The sequence below is a fragment of the Phacochoerus africanus genome, chromosome 8, assembly GCF_016906955.1.
Source record: "Phacochoerus africanus isolate WHEZ1 chromosome 8, ROS_Pafr_v1, whole genome shotgun sequence".
NCBI classification, from domain to species: domain Eukaryota; kingdom Metazoa; phylum Chordata; class Mammalia; order Artiodactyla; family Suidae; genus Phacochoerus; species Phacochoerus africanus.
In genome coordinates, this window is record NC_062551.1 from 8,429,201 (window position 1) to 8,452,898 (window position 23,698).

A 23,698-nucleotide genomic window follows, 5' to 3' on the forward strand; every position below is an offset into this window, starting at 1 on the left:
GAAATCATCTGGGAGTTCCCGCCACGGCTCAGCAGGAACCTGACTAGTATCATGAGGACGCAGGTTCGATCCCTGGCCTCGCTCAGTGGGTTAAGGATCCGGCGTTGCTGTGAGCTGTGCTATAGGTTGCAGATGATGCTCAAATCTGGCCTTGCTGTGGCTGTGAGGTAGGCAGGTGACTACAGCTCTGATTCAACCCCTGGCCTGGGAACTTCCATATGCCTTGGGCGTGGCCCTAAAAAGACCAAAAAAAAAAAAAAAATCATCTGTATCACCAGACGCCTCTGGTCATCACACGAGTGGTTAAGTTTGGCCTGTGTTTTCTAGAACTCCATGTCCCCTCTCCTGGGTGGAATGGCTGCTGCACGCCTCTGGAACAGGACCTAAGAATCATCCCACAGCCTAGGATAGGAAGGACGGTAACCAAAACCTTACAGAGCCAGCAGCACCACCAGCCTGTCCTCCGAGTCCTCCTGCATTGGAAGACACTGCCCAAACTAACACTGTCCCAATACCAGCTCCCTTTTTAAAATTCCTGCCTTTTTTTTTTTTTTTTTTTCCCCATCAGTTCTGATTTCAGCACAATAAATCTTTGAAGGGTTGAGTGCTTTCGAGACAGATTGCCTCCTTGGGGTAGCTGTGAATAGGATCAGAAGGGGTAACGATGGACTGGTGAACTTGCAAGCAGTCCCTTATGGAAGGAGAAGAAAATTCTAGGGAAATGGCTGCATCCTGGGGTGGAGAGGAAAGAAGCAAACAAAAAAAGAAAGGCATGAAAATCTGTTGCTTTGGAATGGCGAGAGGCAGGAAAGAGGCCTTCCCATTTTGGGTCTCCAGCTCGTGCCTAAACCCGAAGGAAGTCGGCCCTCCCATTCAGATGCTCGGGTGTGCCCACGCCTTTACTCCTGGCTGCCCGTGTGCCAGGCCACACTGGGTGTCTCTCTCGGGCGAGGAAATGGAGGAGGCTGGGGTAACTCGGGGGGAGACTGTCCCAGGGATTCCCGCCGGAGAAGACGACTGCATCTTTTATATCCCTCGTGCACAGCAAACCAGGATATTATTAAACATGCATTGTGCTCTAAGGTAGAACTTTGGGGGCCCGACGGGAACCCACCAACCAAACAAACCTGACACAGACAAGTCCCCCGACGCTGGTCAGAGACTCGCTTGCTACCATGGTCCTTCACAAAGGCACAGATGCCAAGTTGCAGGGTTTTTGTGTTTTTTTTTTCCTTTTCGGAATCCACTTTCCACGTTGAGACCATCCCATAAGCAATCTAAACAGTGTAGGAAGATCCCAGAGCCTTCGTCACCCTTCTCCCCCTGCCCCACCCAGGCGTACACCCCCATCAAGATGATAGCTACCCCCCCAAAAAAAGGGGAAAGCTCCAGATCTCATGCGTCTGTATTTCACTTTCTTCTCATGCGCACTCCCCCCGCCTTAGAGCCTGGCTTTCCCCAAAACCAAATGTGAGCCGTTCTCTAACTGCACCGGAAAATCAGAATTTATTGTACATATGTTTGTGTTCCACTTAATAAAAAAACCTATATTTTAAGATAAACTTTGTTAGTAATTCATGAGGTAAGTGACTATTTATGCTAATCAGGCAGAAATATATTCTCAAGCAGAATGCATGACATAAATTTGAATGCAAAATGTTCAATTACGAAGTAAATACAGGTAATGCAAATAATAAATTACCTCTAATAAAAATCATAAAAGATGTGTCTTCAAAGAGAGAGCGGCTTTAACTTACAACTGTGAATTGCTTAAAGAGAAAAGAATTAATAAATGCTGATTTACTCTGATGATTATTTAGCACATAATTCACCTATTCATAACGACTCCTAGTAATCAGACTGTTGTCTTACATTCTCCAATATGAGGCAAGACTGTTTCCTCAGCAATTTTCCCCTTATCAGATCATCTCGTCCGATTCTATTAATTTTCTTCCCTGAATCTGCTAACACTGATTTCTGATTTCCTTGCCCTACTAACTAAAGACTGTTAAAAGGATTTCTCTGACACTGTAGCTAGGAACACCCTATGCCTTATCATCCACTGGCTCCCAACAACTTTTTTTTTTTTTTTTTCCCCACATCCATCCGCTTGGTTTCATCGTGAAATGTAGTGGACGCTGGTTAGTTCTGCGCCATAAAATCCACTCGTGGATAAACAAAGAGTTCAGACCCTACATGTGATGCACCTTGTATTTTTTAGATGACATATGTCTGATTCCAACATGATATACCTGAGTAGCTGTAACTCACCATTAGGAAAACTGTATTATTTTTAGCTTCTAACTATTATGATTTGAACACACCCAGAGGTTCCCCCCCCCCCAAGAAAAAAAAATTCGCATGGAGTTGTTGTGTGTGTACTGACATGAAACTTGTGTTTTTGCTGTTCCGGTTTCCCAATCCTCGCTGTGATTCGACCCGTGCCCTCCTCCCCCCCTCCAGATTCTTCTATAAATATTCACTGCTTTCAGAAACTTTAATGCTGTTGGTTTGAAATGGTCAATAATGACAAACGCATGGTTTCTAAATTACTCTATATTGTTCTACAGAGATTACTAGAGTATATATAGCAAGGGGATATTAAGCAGTAAGAAAACACAGTTCATATTGTATTTGGATTAGATTGGCTTGGATAGAAGTGAAACAAACAATGTTAGCAAAGAAATTTAGAGCAATGTGGCCTGCTGTAATTGTAGAGACTCAAAAACCTGAATAGTACTAATTAAAATGAGAGAGCTCCATTGTTACAAGAGAAACGCTGCTAACAGAGAACTGTAAATGTTTAGACACCCCTGTGAATCACTAAATAATAAAGTAAAAAGGACAAAAATGAGAATTAAGTTATAAGCCTGAGAGGACCACTGCTCCATGTCAAAACAAAACAAAAAAGATTTGGATTTTTTTTTTTTCCCCAAAAGAAAATAGGAGACTATAGAAGACTCTGCAATAAGAGAAAGAAAAATACCCTGGCTTGACAGCAGTGTACAAAAATAAACCAGAAAAATGTGCAGATAATAATACGTTTAGCTGGCCAAACATGGGCATTTTAATTTCTAGAAATGATACATAATTGCAACAATTAGGTGCATGGCCATGAATCTGTATCCCATGGTCTTCATCATTAGTGAACTTTGTTTATAAATGTTGTTTATTTATGAATGTTTCAGTGTTCCTGACTGAAAAAAAAATACTTTCATGAGAGGCAGGGAACATATCTCACAGCTTGTACCAAAACTGATGCAAAAGGATAAAAAATTCTTATAAACAAGAAAAGATTTTTTCCTAAATATACTGAAATTCATATTTTACATGAAAAATATCAGCTTCAGACATTTGTGGCTAATGATTTTTTTTTACAAGCCTTAGAAAAATTATTGCTATGGACACTGTTAAATGACATAATATGTTTGTGTAACTGAATCAGTTAAATTTCCCTCTGAATACATAGGCTATAATCCCTTAACTTCATTACTAGGTAAAATACCGTTTGAGGGGAGGAAAGCAAAGGAATTCTGTTAGGTTGCATAAATATTGACATAATCTTCACTCTTTCTTCCCCAAACTGGTAACAGCATACCTCATTCCATCCCAACAAAGTACTCCCATAAAACCAAAACTACTCCTATAAACAGCTTCTCTGCAGTAATGATGAAAGGAAAAAGTGCTTTTCTGGAAAGTACCAACAGTGCTGGCCTTTTAGGGTAAACCTTTTGGGGAGTCTCTTGTTAGGGATTCCCAGGGTTGCAGAAAACCCAAGGCTGCCAGCATGGGAGAAATTAACACAAGACGACTCTGGTCTAAGGAGCCAATGAGTGACACCTAAGGTCTCGTTATAAATAGTAAAGTTATGCTGTTGGGTGGGTGAGAGGATTCTGAAGTGCAATGTTCAAGAAGCTGGCTTAATATATGACTAAGTGTCAGAAGTCAGGTTTTCTGAGAATTACTTTTCAGATAAACAACTTTATAGCACTGCACTTAATCTTACTTACTAGAGACATCTCATTTATCACTGAATTACAAGTAACTTTCATTCTATTGATATTGCCATAAAGCCCGCTGAAAATCCATCCTGGCATTTTTAAAGGGTATCGGGCTTTGCTTGTTACACGGGATCCTCTTGCAAAAAGTCTCTCGGCCAGAATTACACTCAGAAGGCTCCTGTGTCCTCTGGCTTCTTTATCCACAAACAAGGGGGACAGAGAAAGAGAAAAAGAATGATTCTCGCACCTGCCAGCACTGCTTTCAGCCCTTCTTCTAACAAGGGCGGTTCTCTAACTTTGTGCCTCTCTCCTCCTCCCACCTTAGGAAAGCAGCTTCTTTTCATTTCATCAACAAAACTGGACACGGATCAATTTCAACTGACCTTTGCCGAAAGGTGGCGCTGTTGAGGTAAAAACCAACTCGTTCCAACAATAGTTTTCACTCTTCGATCGTTTTGCAGGCTTTTAAGATTTTTTTTTTTAAATACACCCTCCTAGCGTCTCCCCCTTCCATAAAATAAATATGATTAACACCAAGCGCATTTCATTAATTGGAGGAATCAACAGTCCAACATCCAAGCAAGCGGGCTGGTCTTCCAAACGCTGGGTCCGCTTCGCGCACTCTTGCTTTCCCTCAAATAAATCTCGGCGTCTCCGACTGGCCTATCGCTTTAAAATCTTAGAAACAGAATTGTTGGTTCTTTCTTTCTTCTTCTTCTTCTTCTTTTTTTTTTTTTTTTTTTTGCATAAGCTTTAGAAGAATCGATCTAGAAAATTGAATAGTTATTAACATCTGCAACCCGGAGGGGGAGAAGTAGCCCCCCACCTCACCCCACCCCACCCCCACTCTGGGTTTCCGGGCCCGTCCAGAAACCGCGGTTTAAAATTTAACCCTTCGAGGGAAGCTTGTGCAGGCTAGGGTGTTGGGTTTTTTTCCCCTCGTTCCTCGCCAGGATCAAGTCTGAAATAATGAGGTGAAACGTAGAAGTGCAAAGGGCGCGCGGGACCCTGATAAACAGGAGTCAGATTTCATAAGGGGGTGGATGACTCTGTGTGTGTGTGTGTGTGAGAGAGAGAGAGAGAGAGAGAGAGAGAGAGAGAGAGAGAGAGGGAGAGGGAGAGGGAGAGGGAGAGAATGAGAATGAATCTCAAAGGCCAAACTGGGGCCAGAGTCGGAAGCCTGAGGGTGAGCGGGGGAGTTAACTCGCGTAGGAGTTCTTTCCCCCCAAGGGCACGCGACGCCAGCAGGCCCCTGCTTGGAATGGCCCTGAAGAACTTATTTCACCTTCTTTAAAAGAGGGTGTGATAAAACGGGCTTTCTGTCTCCGCCACTCCGAATCGCCCTGGCAGGCGCTCGGCCGGGCGACGTCCTGCGCGCAGTCGGGACCCCTGCACCCCCGCGCGCCGGCACCGGGAAGAGGGACAAAGAGTTTGGGCCAAGTTTGAGCTCCGGGCAGTGCCAGGCTCGGGGAAGGAAGGTCCCCTGGGTGGACACCCGGGTGCCGAAGGTGGAGCAAAGAGAAGAAGCTGCCTGGCGAATACAGGATCCAGAGAGTGGGGGTCAAGCCAATCTCCGCTGAGGGAGTGGCAGGCAAGCTGGGGCTCCGGAAGGCAGGCCTCTCTCGCTCCAAAGTAAAGCAAATCGGCCTCCCGGTCCACCTGGTTTCCCACAGCGCCGCTGGAAAACTCCTTCCCCTCTTATGCCAAACTTTGCTCCCGGCTCTGCAGCCTCCTGAGGAGGCTGCGGAGCGGGAAGGGTTAAGGCTGCCCGTCCCAGCTGACAGTCAGCTGATTGGGCCCTGATTGACAGCTCCGAAAAGTTTCCTTGTCTCTACACTATTATGCTAATCGCGGCCGCCTCCCATTGGTCTAGAGTACCAGTCAATTTCCCATTTGGGCCTGACGTCACAAGTGCTATAAAACTCAGCAATTGCTTTAAACTCTTCTTGCTGGATCAGAGGCTTTAAAATCTTTTTTTCATCTTCGAGCTGTAGCTCGGGCTGCTCGTCGGCTCGGCCTCCCCCCTTTTGCTCTCCGCCTCGCCTTTCCCCAGGACTTCGCTATTTTGCTTTAAAAAAAAAAAAAAAAAAAGCCAAGAAAGAACTCAACTCCCCCCTCCCTTTCCTCCAGCCAGGCTGCACCTCTGTCTTGCACTTTGCACGGAGGGAGGAAGAGCGCGAGGGAGAGAGAGAGAAAGAGAGAGAGAGAGAGAAAAGAAAGAAAAAAAAAATAAAAAGAGCCAGGCTGAAGAGGAGGCGAGAAGCATGAAGTGTTAACTCCCCCGTGCCAAGGCCAGCGCCGCCCGGACAGCCGCCCGCCGCGCTTCCAGCCCCGAGCGGCCGCCGCGCGCGCCCCGCCTGCAGCCCGGGCCGGCGAGGCGAGCCCTCCTTATGCAAAGGGCGCAGCGGAGCGGCGAGCGGGGGACGCCGCGCACCCGGCCGGGCTCCTCCGGCTTCGCCGCCGCCGCCGCCGCCGCCACCGCCACCGCAACCCGCGGAGGACCTTCCCGAGCCTGAAGCCGCCGGCTCGGCGCGCTAGGAGACGAGCAGGCGAGGAGGGGCCCGGGCGAGCAGCGAGCACATTGGCGTGAGCAGGGGGGAGGGAGGGCGGGCGCGGGGGGCGCGGGCAGGGCGGGGGGGGTGTGTGCGCGCTCGGAGGTTTCGGGCCAGCCACCGCCGCGCGAGCTAGAAGCGCCCCAGCCCGGCAAGCTGGCTCACCCGCTGGCCACCCAGCACAGCCCGCTGGCCCCTCTCCTGCAGCCCATCTGGCGGAGCGGCGGCGGCGGCGGCGGCAGGAGAATGGCATCAGAACTGGCAATGAGCAACTCCGACCTGCCCACCAGTCCCCTGGCCATGGAATATGTTAATGACTTCGATCTGATGAAGTTTGAAGTGAAAAAGGAACCGGTGGAGACCGACCGCATCATCAGCCAGTGCGGCCGTCTCATCGCCGGGGGCTCGCTGTCCTCCACCCCCATGAGCACGCCGTGCAGCTCGGTGCCCCCTTCCCCCAGCTTCTCGGCGCCCAGCCCGGGCTCGGGCAGCGAGCAGAAGGCGCACCTGGAAGACTACTACTGGATGACCGGCTATCCGCAGCAGCTGAACCCCGAGGCGCTGGGCTTCAGCCCCGAGGACGCGGTCGAGGCGCTCATCAGCAACAGCCACCAGCTCCAGGGCGGCTTCGATGGCTACGCGCGCGGGGCGCAGCAGCTGGCCTCGGCGGCCGGGGCCGGCGCCGGCGCCTCCCTGGGCAGCAGCGGCGAGGAGATGGGCCCCGCCGCCGCCGTGGTGTCCGCCGTGATCGCCGCGGCCGCTGCGCAGAGCGGCGCGGGCCCGCACTACCACCACCACCACCACCACCACGCCGCTGGCCACCACCACCACCCGACGGCCGGCGCGCCCGGCGCCGCGGGCAGCGCGTCCGCCTCGGCCGGTGGCGCGGGCGGCGCGGGCAGCGGCGGCCCGGCCAGCGCCGGGGGCGGCGGCGGCGGCGGCGGCGGCGGAGGCGGCGGCGGAGCGGCGGGGGCGGGGGGCGCCCTGCACCCGCACCATGCCGCCGGCGGCCTGCACTTCGACGACCGCTTTTCCGATGAGCAGCTGGTGACCATGTCGGTGCGCGAGCTGAACCGGCAGCTGCGCGGGGTCAGCAAGGAGGAGGTGATCCGGCTGAAGCAGAAGAGGCGGACCCTGAAAAACCGCGGCTATGCCCAGTCCTGCCGCTTCAAGAGGGTGCAGCAGAGGCACGTCCTGGAGTCCGAGAAGAACCAGCTGCTGCAGCAGGTCGACCACCTCAAGCAGGAGATCTCCAGGCTGGTGCGCGAGAGGGACGCGTACAAGGAGAAATACGAGAAGTTGGTGAGCAGCGGCTTCCGAGAAAACGGCTCGAGCAGCGACAACCCGTCCTCTCCCGAGTTTTTCATGTGAGTCTGACACGCGATCCCAGCTAGCCACCTTGATAAGTGCTCCATGGGGGTCCGACTCGGGTGTGGGCTTGCCAGTTCCAGAGCCTTGCTCGCCACCACCTCGCCCCCTCCCCTCCTGAGCTTGCCCCCCGCCCCGCAGTTGCCCTCTGCACACACACACACACACACACACACACGCACACACACACACCCTGCTCCGAGTTGGTGGTGGTGGCTGTTTTTCAGTCGGGGAGGGGCTGGTTGTTTGGCTCATGGATTGCCAATCTGAAATTCTCCATAACTTGCTAGATTGTTTTTGTTTTTGTTTTTTTACCCCCCCCCCCCCAACTTGCACAATGTTCAGAAATCTCGGCAGAGTTCCTCATACTCACCTTTGAAGCCTGCATCCTTCATATTTTTTTTTTTTCTTCTTCAGTTCATGAGCTGGTGTTCATTTTCTGTGTGTGTGTTTTGTTTGGATTTTTTTTTTAATTTGACTTTTTGGAGCTTGCTGTGTTGCCCTCCCCTCCCCCCCCCCACCTTCCACCCTCACTCCCTCTCCACTCATCTCCTCTGAGATTTAAAAAAAAAAAGAAAGAAAGAAAGAAAAAAAAAAAGAAAAGCTAAGTTTTTTTTTCTCCTCCTGAGTTCTTCATATGAGATTGAGCTTGCAAAGGAAAAAAAAAAAATGTGAAATGTTATAGACTCGCAGCGTGCTGAGTTCCATCGGGGTTTTTTTAGCATTGTTATGCTAAAATAGAGAAAAAAAAAATCCTCATGAACCTGCCACAATCAAGCCTGCATCAACCTTCTGGGTGTGACTTGTGAGTTTTGGCCTTATGATGCCAAATCTGAGAGTTCAGTCTGCCATTAAAAAACTCATTCTCATCTCATGCATTATTATGCTTGCTACTTTGTCTTAGCAACAATGAACTATAACTGTTTCAAAGACTTTATGGAAAAGAGACATTATATTAATAAGAAAAAAAAGCCTGCATGCTGGACATGTATGGTATAATTATTTTTTTTCTTTTTTTTTCCTTTTGGCTTGGAAATGGACGTTCGAAGACTTATGGCATGGCATTCATACTTTTGTTTTATTGCCTCATGACTTTTTTGAGTTCAGAACAAAAAAGTGCAACCGTAGAGCCTTCTTCCCATGAAAGTTTGCATCTGCTCCAAAACTGCTTTGCGTTACTCAGAACTTCAGCCTCCCGTTGTAAATGCACTGAAGGCATTCCTTGTCAAAGATGCCAGAATGGGTTAAAAATTTAACATGGCGAACATTAAAGAACTCTTAATGTTTTCTTTTTAATAAGAATGACACCCCATTTGGGGGACTAAAATTGTGCTGTTGCCTAAAGCAGTCTAAAATTTATTTTTTAAAAAAAGAAATCTTCCCCGTTATTTTTGGTTTGGTTTTTTTTTTTAATTTTACTTTTTTTTTTGGCTTTTGGTCATTGTCAAATGTGGAATGCTATGGGTTTCTAGTATATAATTTAATTCTAGTTTTTATAATCTGTTAGCCCAGTTAAAATGTATGCTACAGATAAAGGAATGTTATAGATAAATTTGAAAGAGTTAGGTCTGTTTAGCTGTAGATTTTTTAAAAGATTGATGCACTAAATTGTTTACTGTTGTGATGTTAAGGGGGGTAGAGTTTGCAAGGGGACTGTTTAAAAAAAAAGTAGCTTATACAGCATGTGCTTGCAACTTAAATATAAGTTGGGTATGTGTAGTCTTTGCTATACCACTGACTGTATTGAAAACCAAAGTATTAAAAGGGGAAGCACCCCTGTTTATATCTGTAGGGGTATTTTACATTCAAAATGTATGGTTTTTTTTTTTTTCAAAATTAAAGTATTTGGGACTGAATTGCACTAAGATATAACCTGCAAGCATATAATACAAAAAAAATTTGCAAAACTGTTTAGAACGCTAATAAAATTTATGCAGTTATAAAAATGGCATTACTGCACAGTTTTAAGATGATGCAGATTTTTTTACAGTTGTATTGTGGTGCAGAACTGGATTTTCTGTAACTTAAAAAAAAAATCCACAGTTTTCAAGGCAATAATCAGTAAATGTTATTTTCAGGGACTGACATCCTGTCTTTAAAAACAAAATGAAAAGTAAATCTTACCACAATAAATATAAAAAAATCTTGTCAGTTACCTTTCTTTTACATATTTTGCTGTGCAAAATTGTTTTATATCTTGAGTTACTAACTAACCACGCGTGATGTTCCTATGTGCTTTTCTTTCATTTTCAATTCTGGTTATATCAAGAGAAAGAATAATCTACAATAATAAACTGCATTTTTTTTTGATTCTGTACTCAGTTTCTTAGTGTACAGTTTAACTGGGCCCAACACTGTGTTAGAGGTATAAAAGGCATCCTTTACTCCAGAGGAAGGAGTCCTAGAGAAATAGGGAGGCAGGAATTTAGAGTGAAACACAGGCTGTTTTGTGAGGCGCGAGGCCAGTCCCTTCTCAAAATTAGTCATTTTCAGGGTAAATGTAAATTATGATCTCTCCAAATTTCCTCTCCCCAAAGTTTTCCATTTTTGAAGAAGTTGAGGCATCATTGCCCTGGTAAAAATAAGCAAACAAAAATCCCAACCAGAGAATTGGGCCTTCTTACCGTCACCCTAAGCAACAATTCCTCGGGAAACCCATCTAGGGAGAAATAAAGTGCATTCCCCCCCCAAAAAAAAATAATAGTAAGGCATTGGTAGAAGTGGGTTGGGTGCATATGCATGCAATGCTAAAGACAAAGAAGTCTTGCCTTTTGGCTAAAATTGATGCTTTTTCCTTCTTCCCTTACATACCATGATTTTTTGGTTAGCAAGGCTGCTAAGATTTCATATCCACACTTTGGACAAATGAGAGTTGTTGGTTTGTTTTTTAACTTCGAAGGTCATTTGTCTTAAATAGGAGAAGAGAAAAAGCCCCCCTCTCCCTTAACGTGGAAGTTCAAGTACGTACCTGGGTTGACCCTGTGTTATTAGATGTTATTTCCCTGTGAGTATTTAGCAGAGGGCTTCTCCCTAGATAAGCTGGTAATGATTTCAGATCACCTTAGCTCCTGAAATATGAGCAAAAAAAAAAAAAAAAACAAACCCAAAAACAAAAAGAATGCCTGGTTGGAAAAAAGGCTGTGCTTTGATATAGTTTGATATAGTCGGATTTTACACCCAGCACAGGCTGGGGCAGGGTGGAAGGAGGGGGGGTAATAGCTTAAAGACTGTTTCAAAAGTCTTGGGCTACCTTCCCTAACAGCATTGACCTATTTTAAAATGACACAAATTCATGCAACTAATGTTACAAATTCATGCAGTGTGCATTTCTTAGTCTACTTCCCCTAGATCGCTAATAGAATGTTAAACAAAGCCAATACTGTTTTGAAAATAGAGCCAAACATGATGACTTTGGTTTTATTTTGTTGTCTGTTCTTAAGAAAAAAAAAAAAAGATAATATTGCAATTCGGAACGAAGGCCCGATTTTGAGGAAAACAGGTTATGCTTGGCGCTGATGAGTTCTGACCAGTGTATCAGCCTGCTTGCCCTTTTTCACAGAACACACAGACAGTGGATACCACTGCATTTTCGCCTTCCTTTCTGGGCCAGTTTGGATGGGGTCCCTGCAGCCACACTTCATTTTGCTTTAACACAAGTCTTCAGAGTAAACCTGCTTCCTTGTGCTTAAAGTTAGCTGTTCTTCTCCGCTTCAGAAGGTTCTGGTTTTTTTTGTTTTGTTTTGTTTTGTTTTGGGTGTGTGTGTGTGTGTGTGTGTGTGTGTGTGTGTGTGTGTGGTTTTTTGTTTGGTTGGTTGGTTGTTTTTGGTTTGGGTCTGCTCCCACCTAGGAAATGTGCAGCCTCCCCCTACAGCAGCAGAAATGGGAAGATAGGCCTTAAACAGAAAGGTCAGCTCCGATGCAGGATTTTAGGCGAACACAGTCTCAGAAGGAGAGTGAGATTCAGGATAGAGTTATCCCAGTTAACTCCTGAGGATTGCCACTTGGGAGAAAAATACAGTGCTACAACAGTTAAGCATTTTAATAGGCCCTTCGAAGGCAGTTCAATCTAATACATAGATTTTGGCCCCAGATATTAGAATGCCAGGTAAAGACGTGCTGGTTAAAATGGGATTTGGGTGGCTGGCTTTAAGAGAAGGTTAACTAACTCACTCTCCGTGGAAGGCAGTTTGAGAAAGAACCATCACTAAAAACTTTGAAAAAAAAAATGTAATGTGACTGGTGAACACACATACATGCTTTTTTTTAAACAAAGAAATCCTAAATCCTGCCTAAATGCCCTTATGACAAATAAGTCTCTAAATTTAAAAAAAAAAAAATCATGCAAGGAAATGTAGCATTCCCCTTTATAACTGCATTTGCCTCTTTGTCTAAATAGTGTTAAAATTCCTTTCATTCCAAATACAGAACTGGGCCCACTCACAAGTTGGAGCCATCAGCGGGACACTTAGAGACGAAGGCTTTTCAATGTATAACCGCGGTGCTCATTAACTCTCCTGTCCGAGGGTCCTGGGTACGGATCCGCAGGAACGCACACCAGGGCTTCTGGCTTTACCACGTGCCCGACTGGACAGAGGCGATGGTTTTCGACCTGGACTATAGGTTTGCGAAATCCACTGAAATTTAACAGATACATATGTTGATAGAAAGGGAAGCTTCCCAGAAGGTAACAGCTAGGATTTTTTAAAGCACATGTAGACACGTAACACTCTCAATAGTACTTTTTCATGCTTCATTGTTTCTCTGGCAGATAATTTTACTAAGAAAACAACAAAACAAAACCCACCTCTTGGACTCCCCCTCCCCAAGCAGATGCCAGGGGCAGAAGCTTTCGCAGAGCCGAGCACCCTGGTTTTTCTCTTGGGCCGGAGAGTCCTGTATCTCTCGGTGAGGTCAAGCATGGCCATACATCAGACACAGCTATAAATGAAACCGATGTTGCAGGGGTTTTGGGTTTTGTTTTTCCCTTTCCCTTCTCTGCTTTCAGGCACCCACAGCAGTGTCTCACATGTTTCTTTATTTTTTTTCTTTTTTTTCCCAAAGCCCTGCACTAATTTTTTAGACTGTATCTGACACATTAATAGGTTGATATCAGAGAGGCAGAGGTTCCACTTCCTGGTCTCGGTGAGGAAACCATGTGAAGAGAGGGTATTTCTCTGAGTCCCTGGCACAACCACGCAGGCTTCCAACACTCACCATCCCAATGGGAACCGTTCTGTGTATTTCTGAACGTGCGTGTCTAACCCTCTGACCTTTTCTCCCTTATACCTTCACCCTCGTAGTTTTTATTTAGTGATGGCCATTCGAGATGCTTCTGTTCTTAAAGAGAACCCCCCCCCCCCGCCCCACAACCCAGTGCCAAACCACCAGCTTTAAGGCTCAACCCAGTGAACAGTGGGCAACATGGTAGCCACTTCTGTGTACCCGGGGCACAGCTGTCTCAGGAGCCGCATTCCCGGCGTGTCCTTGTCTACAGCGACTCAAGTGGCTTCTGACACCTTCAGAGGTTCCCAAGTATAGTAGAGGGAAGGGTTTTGTTGTCGTCTCTGCTCTTGGTTGAGGCCAGCTCACTTCCCGTCGTCACACAGCCTTGGCTGTACAAAAAAAATGCACTCCCCTGGGAGTCTAGGCCAATCAATATATTTAAAAGTCTGCTTGCCACGCAGGTATCACTATTTTTTTTTCTTTTTTTCTTTTTTTTTCTTTTTCTTTCTTTTTTTTTTTTTTTGCCCATCGGTGGTTAAAGGCTAACTGAGATAGGGTGAAAGACTGGGCTCCACGAGTGACAACCTTCAGCCATCTGATTTCTGTGCCAGCAAAATGCCCAGCCAAACTCTGGGGCCTTACTTCTATGAACAGGCGGTTAAGAGAGGCTAGGAGGCCGGCTTCACCTGCTTGAGGCACCTGGTGGGCCAGGCTCCCCCACTGCCTTTTAATTCCATTTGATGTTTTTCTGTTTGATTGTTTTTTGTTTTTTTAAATTTTGTTATCCCTCTTCTTTGAAGAAATGTCTTTATTTTTTGGGGGAAACCATCTCTACAGTGAGAGGCTAGCGTTTTCACCATTTCTGATTATTCCTCGGGAGGCCGAAGGAATCATTTGGAGTCAGTCTTCCCTGTCATTGAGACACGGAAGGGAAACTGGAGGTTGGTTCTCACTCTTGACCCATCCTCGGTTTAAAAGATGCCCCAAGTCTGAAGCTGGGCAGCCAGTAGCCATCAGGGAGTTGGTCCAGCCGTGCAGCCCCGAATCAGGATGTGTGTGTTTGTTTTGGGCATCTAAAAACCGCACGGAAGTCTTCATCCACCTTCTGATAACACCAATTTCCCCACTTTTGATATAAATCTTCCAAAATCTAGACATCATGCAGGCCCAGAAAAGGGGGAATTCTCTCCAAGCTGGGCCCCACACGGGCTGGCGAACAAACCCACCTCTGCCTGGCATTTTTTTTTTCCCCCCTCCGGCGGGGGTAGGGGACAGGGTGAGAGAATTTCAGTCTCCCAGGCTGTCTCATGATTGTCGGGGCATAAAGAAGTACAGTCCGGCAACAATGTGGGAACATCTTTATCCTTCAGAGAGAGACAAAACAAAAAACAAAGCACATCAAATTGCTCGGCACGAAGGCGTAGCCAAACCCCGGGCTCTGGTTGCCTCTGGCATCTGTGGGAGGTGAGAAATGAGGGAAGCCAGAGAGAATGGTGACCCTGGACCTCAAAGGCGGGAGTCGCCCAGCAGGAGCTCATGCCAGGTGCCAGCGAGATTCCGCGGCCCATTTCAGAGATGTTCACACACGATTCTGTTTTGAAAATAGTTTTAGAGATTGAACCCCAATTAGGAGATCCGGGAAACTGCTCCCGGCTTCCCTTTGGGGCATCGATAAATCTATCAATCTGCGATTTTTTTTTTTTTTTACAGCGGCAACATTTGGGACCAGTTGGAAACGTTAGGCCATATTTCTATAGTCACCGCAATAGGTGTGGTGGCATGGTGACAGTTTTTATTGTTTAAATTCGAAAGCCCGTGGTGTGTTTCCCCTAAGTTTCCCCAAAATAACAAGGCTGAGATAGAAAGATCACAGCAGTGGCACACAGAAATCACATCTTTCTATGACTGTGCGTCAGAGTTGGACAGTTTTAAGAAATTGACAAAATACATATTCCTCGGAGAGGCTGGGATCAGAATGCACAGTTCTCTCCCCAAATCATAATCATCTCTGAAGCGCCTCTTCCCTCTTCGACAAAATTCATTTTCTTTTCCTGTCTTTTTGTTAAATAACAATTTTTTTCCCCTATAATTAGGACTTTGGATTGCAAAATCGCATTCTTCCTTTCTCCACAGAGTCTTGGATCTTTAGTTACGATTAGAAGGGGCATTTATTCAAAAAGGGAGGACGAGGGAGGGGGTGTCTGGGGAGGTTTGGGGGGGGAGGAGAAGGGGAGGAAATGGTTCAGTGTTCACCCCTCAAGCTTCCCTGGCCCCCGCCCGCCCGGCCCAGGCTTGGGTGTGAGCTCCATCCTGGAGATTTGAATTCTGAGTTGATTCGAAATATTCTGATCACCAACCTTGAGTGTTTCCAAGCGAAGTTTCCAAAGAATGGTTTTTCCTTGTGGTTTCTGCTTGCGGTTAGGGACTAGGAGAGGCCACGGAACAGGACAGAACTGGGCAAGAAGGAGTGAAAACTGCTATCTGAGAGAGAATCCCCACGAAGTGTGGTTGTGGGCTGAATCCTGGGCTGAAAATTCTGGTCATCAGTGCAGAGTTCCTTTGTGCAAGTTAAATTTGCCTTGGTGTTTCGTGACCTCAGCCATTTCTGGAAGCCTGTGGAAGTGGGTTTCTGGTCTCCTTTTTTGGGGGGCCAGGGGGCAGTTCTCCAGAAGGGAAGCAGGCTTAGGTCCCCTGGAACAAACGGCAATCCCAAACTAGGCCAAAGGAGCACAGAGCAGGGAGCGGCTGGTGTGCAGGGCCTAGAGGGAGGAAGGGGGTCTTGCTAACAGAGACTGACCTTGGCTTGTGACCCCTAGTCACCAGGCATCAACGCTAGGTCATTCCCAGGGCCTCTGCTTCCCACCAGGACGGATCTGTTTGCAGGATGATGACTGACAGACAGCTGACCCTGAGATCCCCGTGATGCCTAAAAACAATAGTGATGTCCTTAGCTCCGGAGTTCCAGGCTCTTACCACCTGGTCCTTGTCCCATCCCAGTGTCCTCTGTATGATTTTTGGCACCTTTTCCCCCCATGGGCCCTATTCGCCCAGGGCCATTAGACAGATTCAGAAGTCACTGCTCTTGGACCAGAAGGCAGACACCCCAGCTGAGACCTCAGTCCCATCAAGTCACTCCTGCCTCAGTCCCAGGGCAGACAAAGAGCGGGGGATGGGGAGGAGAGCTGGGAAGTGCCTCTGGCATGTTTAACGCTGGCTGGAGCTCCTGGTGCCAAGGGCCTTGAAGCCAGGGATGAAGGAGATGAAGGCAGGGAGGAGGCTGAGGTCGCCTCTCCCAGTTGCCTTGCGCCCCCTCCACCCCGCCGGACCTGGTCCCTGCCTACCCTTGATCCGCGGGGCCCATTCACCCTGGGCGTCAGTGCCCCCGCCCCGGGTGCGCTCCCCACACTCAGGGGTCCCCGGGCCACCGCAGCAAGAGCAGAAGAACTGGAGGCAGGGACCCCGGGGGGCGGGTCCAGCGGCCACAGGAACTTCCGGCGCTGCCCGGCTGCGCCCTGGGAGGCCGGCCAGGCTCCGGACGCCCGCAAAGCAGCTCCCCTCGGAGATGCCCAAGCCCTCGGGGCGCCTCCAGGGCACCACCGGCGGCTCCTCCCCTGGGCCCCGCACCCAGGCCTCTTGGGATTTGGTTCAAGGTTTCCCGAGAGGCCTGCCCTGGTCCTAGTGGAGCTCTAGCAACGTTGCAGCTACGTGCTCTGTGCGCTCAGGTGGGCGCACCAAAGCAGCCCGCCGGCTTCAGCCCTAAATGTCTCCACCCTTCACCTTGGGACCCCCCCGCCCCGCCCTCCAGCCGCCCGGGAACCTTCTGTAGGTAAGAGCCTCACCCCGCATCCCTCGATTTTTACTCTACTCATTTTCTGGCCCATTTTCCAGATTTTTTTTTTTTTTTCCCCCTTCCTACTCTGGTTAGAGACCGGGGAAGAGGAACAAGAAAAAGGAAAGAAGGCAATTACGATAGCATGTTTTAAAAATTTTCTATTACTCTCCATACGGTTGGGGTTTTCCTTGATAGGGTTTGATGCTCATTGTAAAGGGAAGCCACTCGAGCAAACGTTCTTAGCGTTTCACCCGCAGCTCCAGCTGGAGGGACTTTGCCTGCGTGCCCGGATTTAACACAGCGTAGTGACATCCCGGGCAGTTAGGGACTGTCTAAAGAGGCCAAACTTTAAAGGGCCTAATTTCCGAAAGGAGCCCTTCCACATGGGTGTTTTTTTTTTTTTTTTTCCCCTTTTCTTATAGGGACCCTCCGTTTCTTAGATACTTGTGTGTGAAGTACTTGAGCATCATTGCACCTTCTTAAATGCATCTCCTTTTTCTCTCCCCCCTTCTCGTAGGGAAAGATTCGTTCATGTGCGTTAAAAATGTTGACACTAAGGCACCCGTCGCAGCGTCTGAGACACTTTTCTTTACACTGTCAAATTCCACTCAAATCCTTTTCCACTGGGATGGGGGGAACCCGGGGGGAACCATTCTCAGGTGAAATCTGTTAAAGGCGATGCTTGAGTCTTTCCGTTTTCAGACACCAAACCCACCATATTCTTTCATCTGCCATTTATCTATCTATCAATCTGTCTGTCTATTTATTTACTTATGAAACTCTTTAAAGAGTAACACAGCTCTACATCTGCAGTTTCTACCTTAGGACATAAAAATGATCACACGACACAGTTCTTAGGTCTGCTCAACACGTGGGTAGGCAGGAGCCAAGCCTAGCCCTGCATTGTCTGTCTTAGAAGGATCTTCCCATAAAACCTTGCGGGACATGGTGGGACTCGGGCAGCGCCACATACCCTGACCCTCTGTGTATTCTCACCGTGCACCGTCCATGCTAATGTTCTGATACCGGTAATCAGACCTTTTCGAACCTTCCTTGGAATATCACCACACATCCCTGTACTCTTTAAATACAATTTCGTTATTCGGTAAATAGAGGCTGTGAGAGGCGCTGTGGCGGCATACGTCTGGATTGGACTCAACCACTCTGTTCTGGCTCAAAAATCTCTCCCACGAGAGACCCCCTTGTTGCCACCGCCTTTCCCCAGGGACTCGCCTGGGTGAAGGTGATGAGGACAAACCACGGCAATGGCTCTGGAACTCTCTTCAGGTGTGCAAACAGAATCTGGCCCCTCCCCCCCACTTTTGAAAGTAAAAGCCTTGATCACAGTACGGGTTCCCCAGGTGGCCAGAGCATAGAGGTCATCTTGAGGGAAATGACACCAATGGTCGAAAAGGGACATCTACTTTATGAGAGTTCAGGCAAGATGCCAAATATGGCATTTAATGAGGCCCGATTCTTTTTCTCCCAAAATAACAGAGGCTCTCAATGAGCTGGTCAGGAAGGAAAAGGGGCATTTTGCAAAGTCTCCGTTCAGTTATTGCTTTGTAATATTTTTCTAAAATTGAAAAATGCCTCGCAAGTATATGATCTCATGTAAATGCTCCTTGCAGAAGCTTAGCATATGTTTGCCATGCCCCAAAGGAGTTGACAGAAATATTCCCCCCACAATCACTTAAGCTTTTAAACTCTATTCACCTGTGTTTCTAAAAGAATCTGTTGTCCCTAAAGATTTTTTTTTAAGTAACATTATTTGGGAAGTTTTGTTTGCTTTTTGTCATGGGGGTTTTTATTTTTGGGTTTGGGGTTTGTGTGTGTGTGTGTGTGTGTGTGTGTTTTCTTTTTTTCTTTTTTTTTCTTTTTTTTTTTTTGTAGATTAGCCATTTGAACTTGAAGTGGAGAATGACTGATATTACAGATAACACTCCCAGGTTTTGTAACTTCGGTCTATTTCTTGTTTCTTTTTCTTTTTGGCCTCGAAATCATATATTTGGCAAAAGATGAGTGTTTACTTTGACATGAAGAGAGCAGTTTGTGCCATAAGGTTTTAAAAGCATTTCTAACGTGCCATGTGGATGAAAGCCCATAGTCTATTGGGAGCCGTTCTGACAGAAACAAGAGGACACATTTGTTTATCTGAGTATTTTAATACGTAGTCAGACCGTTTAGACACAGGGCATCGGAAAAGTGAGTGAGTTAGGCTAAATGAACATTTAAGTGAAGGAAGCTTCTGTATCAGTTACAGTGGCTTACAGATTTCAGCAGGTGTTCACATCGATGATAAAGTAATTCAGATAAAAGTGTGGCAAATGAAAGAAAAATGACTGAATCTCCATGTTGGAAAAAAATTAGATTGACTTACTAGTGTATCGCAGTTACTGTACACAGATTTGCTGTAACCCTGTTGAATTTTTTAAATTAGATTTTAAATATATTTTGACAGTCTGAACTTGTAGAGTGTGGCTAACTATAGGGGAAAATGACAGGTCTGCTTTGTTATTAAACTGCTGTCTGGAAAATATTGGACTCTGTACAGTAAATGATAATTATTTTGCCACTTACATTAGTGCAGCTAATAGCAATAAGGGTTTTTTGAACCATAGAAAGCTAACTACTTTGAATTACTGTGCTTTGTTATTCCCTGTGAAGCAAAAAAGACTTTTTTTTTTTAAAGCAACCTCATTTTCATATTACCGTTCTAAGCATTCCCTGCTACTAATTTAAACAGAGGCAGCTAATAAATAAAAGGGTGGTATCTAAATGGTCCTATTTGTTAAGAGAACATGTGCAATTAAGGTCAGCAGTACCAGCAGAATAGACCAGGGCAGTGGAGGAGGAGGAGGAGGAGGAGGAGGAGGGGGGAAGATGGAAGAGAAACGGGCCCTCGCAAAGAGCCAGGGGAGGCTGGACCACTTAGGTTCTCTGAGGGATGGGCGGGCAGCCTGTAAACACTTGAGCATCATCAGAGCCCCTTCATAGCGGCCTCCACTGTGAGCCCAGAATTGCTTGGTTGTCTGAGCCGAGGGCAGCTTCAGAGCTGAGCCAGGCGGCCCAGCCAGTGGATGTCACCATTGCAGCCTTGCGAGGGCCGGAGCTCCGGTGGAGAGGGGGTGACTCGGTGCCCCCAGCCGTTCTCTTCCATGTGAACCCTTCCTCTGGCGGGGCAGCAGCCAAAATGCCAAGGCAGGTGGGAGTACATCACTCTTCTCTGGGTCTGATCCTGCCCTGTTCCGTCAGAGCTCGTTGTAGTTAGGCTGCCTTGAACATACTGTCCTTATAAAGCCCTCTTCGTGGTTATTAATGACCCTTTGTTTATTTTAATATATTTACTAAATCAGGTACCCAAGGGAATCCTCTACATCAGTGATGTGAAAAATCCTGTTGCCTGAAGTCCAAGAGGTACATCTCGATTTCTGATTTGCATGTGCTCGTTTTAGTGCATTTTCCATGAGGGAGAACGCAAGCCAGCAAGGAGGCATGCCGATCAATTCGTGAGGTGTGAAAGTCTCCCGCTTTCGTAGTTCTAGTGTGGGGGTTTCACACGTCCGTAAATGGTGATGCTCAGTGCCCAAGAGAAGGATGCAGCGTGTGAGAGGCCAGCATGCATGCCTTTCCCCATCGATTTCACGACCTGGGACGTAGGTGTGGTTTACAGAGCACACCACCAGTTCGCGTAGCTCTTGAGCCTTACCTGGCTGTGAGCCAGCCTTTTTCCACTAGAATGTCAGACACGCTGGGTGCATCTGCACCATCCACGGCCCTCGGCTGCCTTTCCCTGGGCCTCGTCCACATTTCGAATTTCCCGTCTCTCCATGCTCAGGTGTGGAGAATTTAGTGTCATTCCAAAGCTCATTATGTCCCCCCTTCTGTGTCCAAATGCAACTTTGGAGGCCCTTGCCCACTTCAAAGGTAGGCAAGAGCAGGGTGGGAGGCAGAAATCTGATTTTCACCTCCTGAAAAAATGAAATTAAGCTATTTAAATGGGTTTTCCATTACACGTATCCCAGTGTGAATTTAATTATGAATCCTCTTCATTTAGAGAGCTAGACCAACACTCTTACGCCCGTAATTATTTTTAGTGTTATCATTTTATGTATTCGTGCTACCTCTCATTGGCTAATGGAATGGTGTTTGATTTTTTTTTTTTTTCAAATCAGATTTGCTTGCTGAGAAATTTGCATGAAATACAGCTTTTGGTTTCTAGACTAACTGAGGAGGGGGGCAAAAGTCACACTGTCAAATTGCTACTCTTGGCAGAGGAGACAGTTTAAGAATCCGGTAAATGCAGGGTATCGGAAAACGGAACTTCATTTTTTCCCCCACTGGTTGCAAATAGTATCTGATTACTTACTTTTCCATGCTGTTATTAGGAGAGTCTTTGACTAACCCGACTGTGAAAATTTAACATGATTTCTTTCAGCTTGATACAAAATTAACATTGTCTTTAATAGCTCTCCTGTATAGATTTTAACTCCGTATATACCTTTGAGATTAATTTGCGTGTCCTCGTGCGTGCATGCGGGAATACGTTATCCCTCTCTTTTTTCTTCCTCTCTTTTATCCTTGTCTTTTTAAGTGCAATTTGAAAGCCATCTATTATATATGATGACCTCAGCCCACCGGCAGGTTTTGTTACACTGAAACCATCCATTTTGAGCAAAGAGTTAATGAACTTTTAAGGCAGGGTTCACACGGGTCTTGACCCCCCTGGTAATATTTCATATAAGGTTACTGGTGGGAGAGAAATCAAATTTCAGCTGTGAACATGATTGACAGGTGAGAGCAGGGAAGAGAAAGGCATTTGGCCAGATGGGGAATTTGGGGAGGAGGGCAATTCCTCAAAGTTTCTCTTGTGATATTAGATATTATAAGCTGATATATGAAAAGTTCAATACCTGATACTCTTGGGAGAGTTACTTCGTATATTTTCAGAAAGTCACTTTTGGTGAAGAGGTTTCAGTCCTGGAAGCCAGACACAAGGAACCACTAGATTTCGGCTCTCTTGCTGATTGCAACAATGTACAATTGGGGGGATTATTGAGGGCAATTTTTTAGGCTAGAGTGTGAGAATGAAATCATAAGGCATTTCGGGGAGGCATTTAATTACCTTTTACTTATTCCTAGAAATGCAGTCTAGGCTACATTAAGGGTTCTTGGGCATATTAGAAAATAGTCGTTCTAAGTGGTATCTCTAAAAAGATTTAATTCTCCATTTCTGTAGCCCCCCCTTGATCCTAACATTTTTCCATTAGCACGTGTTTCCACTTAATATACACGCCGCTCCTCAAGTGCATGATTTGTCAAAGCTGTGCCTTGTAAGCAAGGTCTTCTTCCACAATGATCAACAGAGACAAAGATCCCACACGGCTGTTTGATGTCAATAGCTGAGTGGGATAAGGTAAGGTGTGATGGTAGCATCGTTGCCATGGAAACCAGTGATGATGTTGCTTGACCCGAAGGCCAAGGGTGGCTTTGGCATGCACCTGCTAGGAGATAACACGACTCCCCAGGTTTGCACCACAGTTGAAAGTAGGCCTTCAGTAGAGCTCTTCCGTCTTATGTGCTGAAACACTGATTTGGAAAGGTGGTGTGGACCTTAGCCTGCTGATGTATATCCTCTGCCCGTTACAGATGTTCCTGACATTGGCTAAGACCCATCTGGATGCAACCAAGCCTTACCGAGCGGCCTCCCCCGGGGCAGGGCAGGTGGGACCCACATGTAGGGGAGGGGCCTTTTTGTAGCTTTCCTTGGCACCTATGGGACTTCCCTGATGGAACTGGTATAAACAGCACTTCCCGGGTTCTAAGTACCCATATTTTTTGTTTTTTTGTTTTTTGTTTTTTTCCCCTAATCTTACAGTTAGCTGAGTGGATGTGTTCTCTCCTGACTGTACCTATTTGGATGTGAATTCAGACACACATCAGGAAGGCTTTCCTGTGTTATGAACTGTGATAGAAGCAAGAGACACAGTAAAAGGACTCAGAAATCTTGTTGCTACTTTGTATAACTCGCCATCCCCTACTGCCCCTGATCATCCAGAATAAAATGCACGCATGTTTTCCTGACGCTCAGTGTTGATGTGGGTGCCTCAGCACAGCTCTTCATGTTCAGTCTAAAATTAAAGATGGGGTCACGGTGTTTCCCTTGCAGGGTCCATCAAACGTTGTTCTTTGGGCCACACCCTCGTCGTATGGAAATTCCCGGGCCAGGATCTCAGCTGCAGCTGCGGCCTGTGCCACAGCTGGGGGCGAGGCCAGATCCCTAACCCACCACACCCGGCCGGGCATCCAACTCAGCGCTGCCTCAGAGACACCGTTGGATCTTTAACCCCCTGCACCACAGTGGGAACTCCCCAACCAAATATTTTAACAGAAATGGTGAAGCAGGTGTTCTCCTGCACAGGACCGGTGTAAAGACAGACTGTAAGCGGGCCTTCTAAATACTCAGCTTTGAAAGCAAATGCCCCATCCTGGAGGGCGGCAAGGATTAGAATCCTGTGTGGCTTGCAGATTTGGAGCATGGACGAACCCATCGCGAGTTCCATGAGTATGTCTTAAGCGCATTATTACATCGCTGTATTCGTTGGCGCTGAGGAAATAAGGGAAAAGTATTCCGTTTAAAGTGTTCTTAGTACTGAGACTTACCTAATTGTTTGTTGTTATTTGTTTATTTAGATTCTTTTCCCATCCGATCACCACCAAAG

At 46.7% G+C, this 23,698-nt stretch overlaps 1 protein-coding gene and 1 long non-coding RNA gene across 7 annotated transcripts in view; one reads left to right on the forward strand and one right to left on the reverse strand.

The window, feature by feature from the left end:
- The window catches only part of MAF (MAF bZIP transcription factor), a 255,427-nt gene extending 232,367 nt beyond the window's left edge, over positions 1 to 23,060 (forward strand). For 2 of the 6 annotated variants that reach the window (XR_007136709.1, XR_007136708.1), the window contains exons 5-6: positions 4,327 to 4,410; positions 20,333 to 20,393. Coding sequence is in view for 4 of the 6 variants with exons in the window: in XM_047794301.1 (XP_047650257.1) it covers positions 6,800 to 7,920; positions 12,347 to 12,566 (1,341 nt within the window). In the remaining 2 variants the exon portion in view is untranslated. The other 4 variants (XM_047794303.1, XM_047794302.1, XM_047794304.1 and 1 more) reach the window with 4 other exon arrangements.
- Positions 2,541 to 5,347, reverse strand: LOC125134687 (uncharacterized). Its single transcript, XR_007136710.1, has 2 exons — positions 5,287 to 5,347; positions 2,541 to 4,768 (listed from the first exon to the last, which is right to left on the reverse strand). It is a non-coding gene; the product is annotated as an uncharacterized LOC125134687 (long non-coding RNA).
- Positions 23,061 to 23,698: the final 638 nt, after the last annotated feature.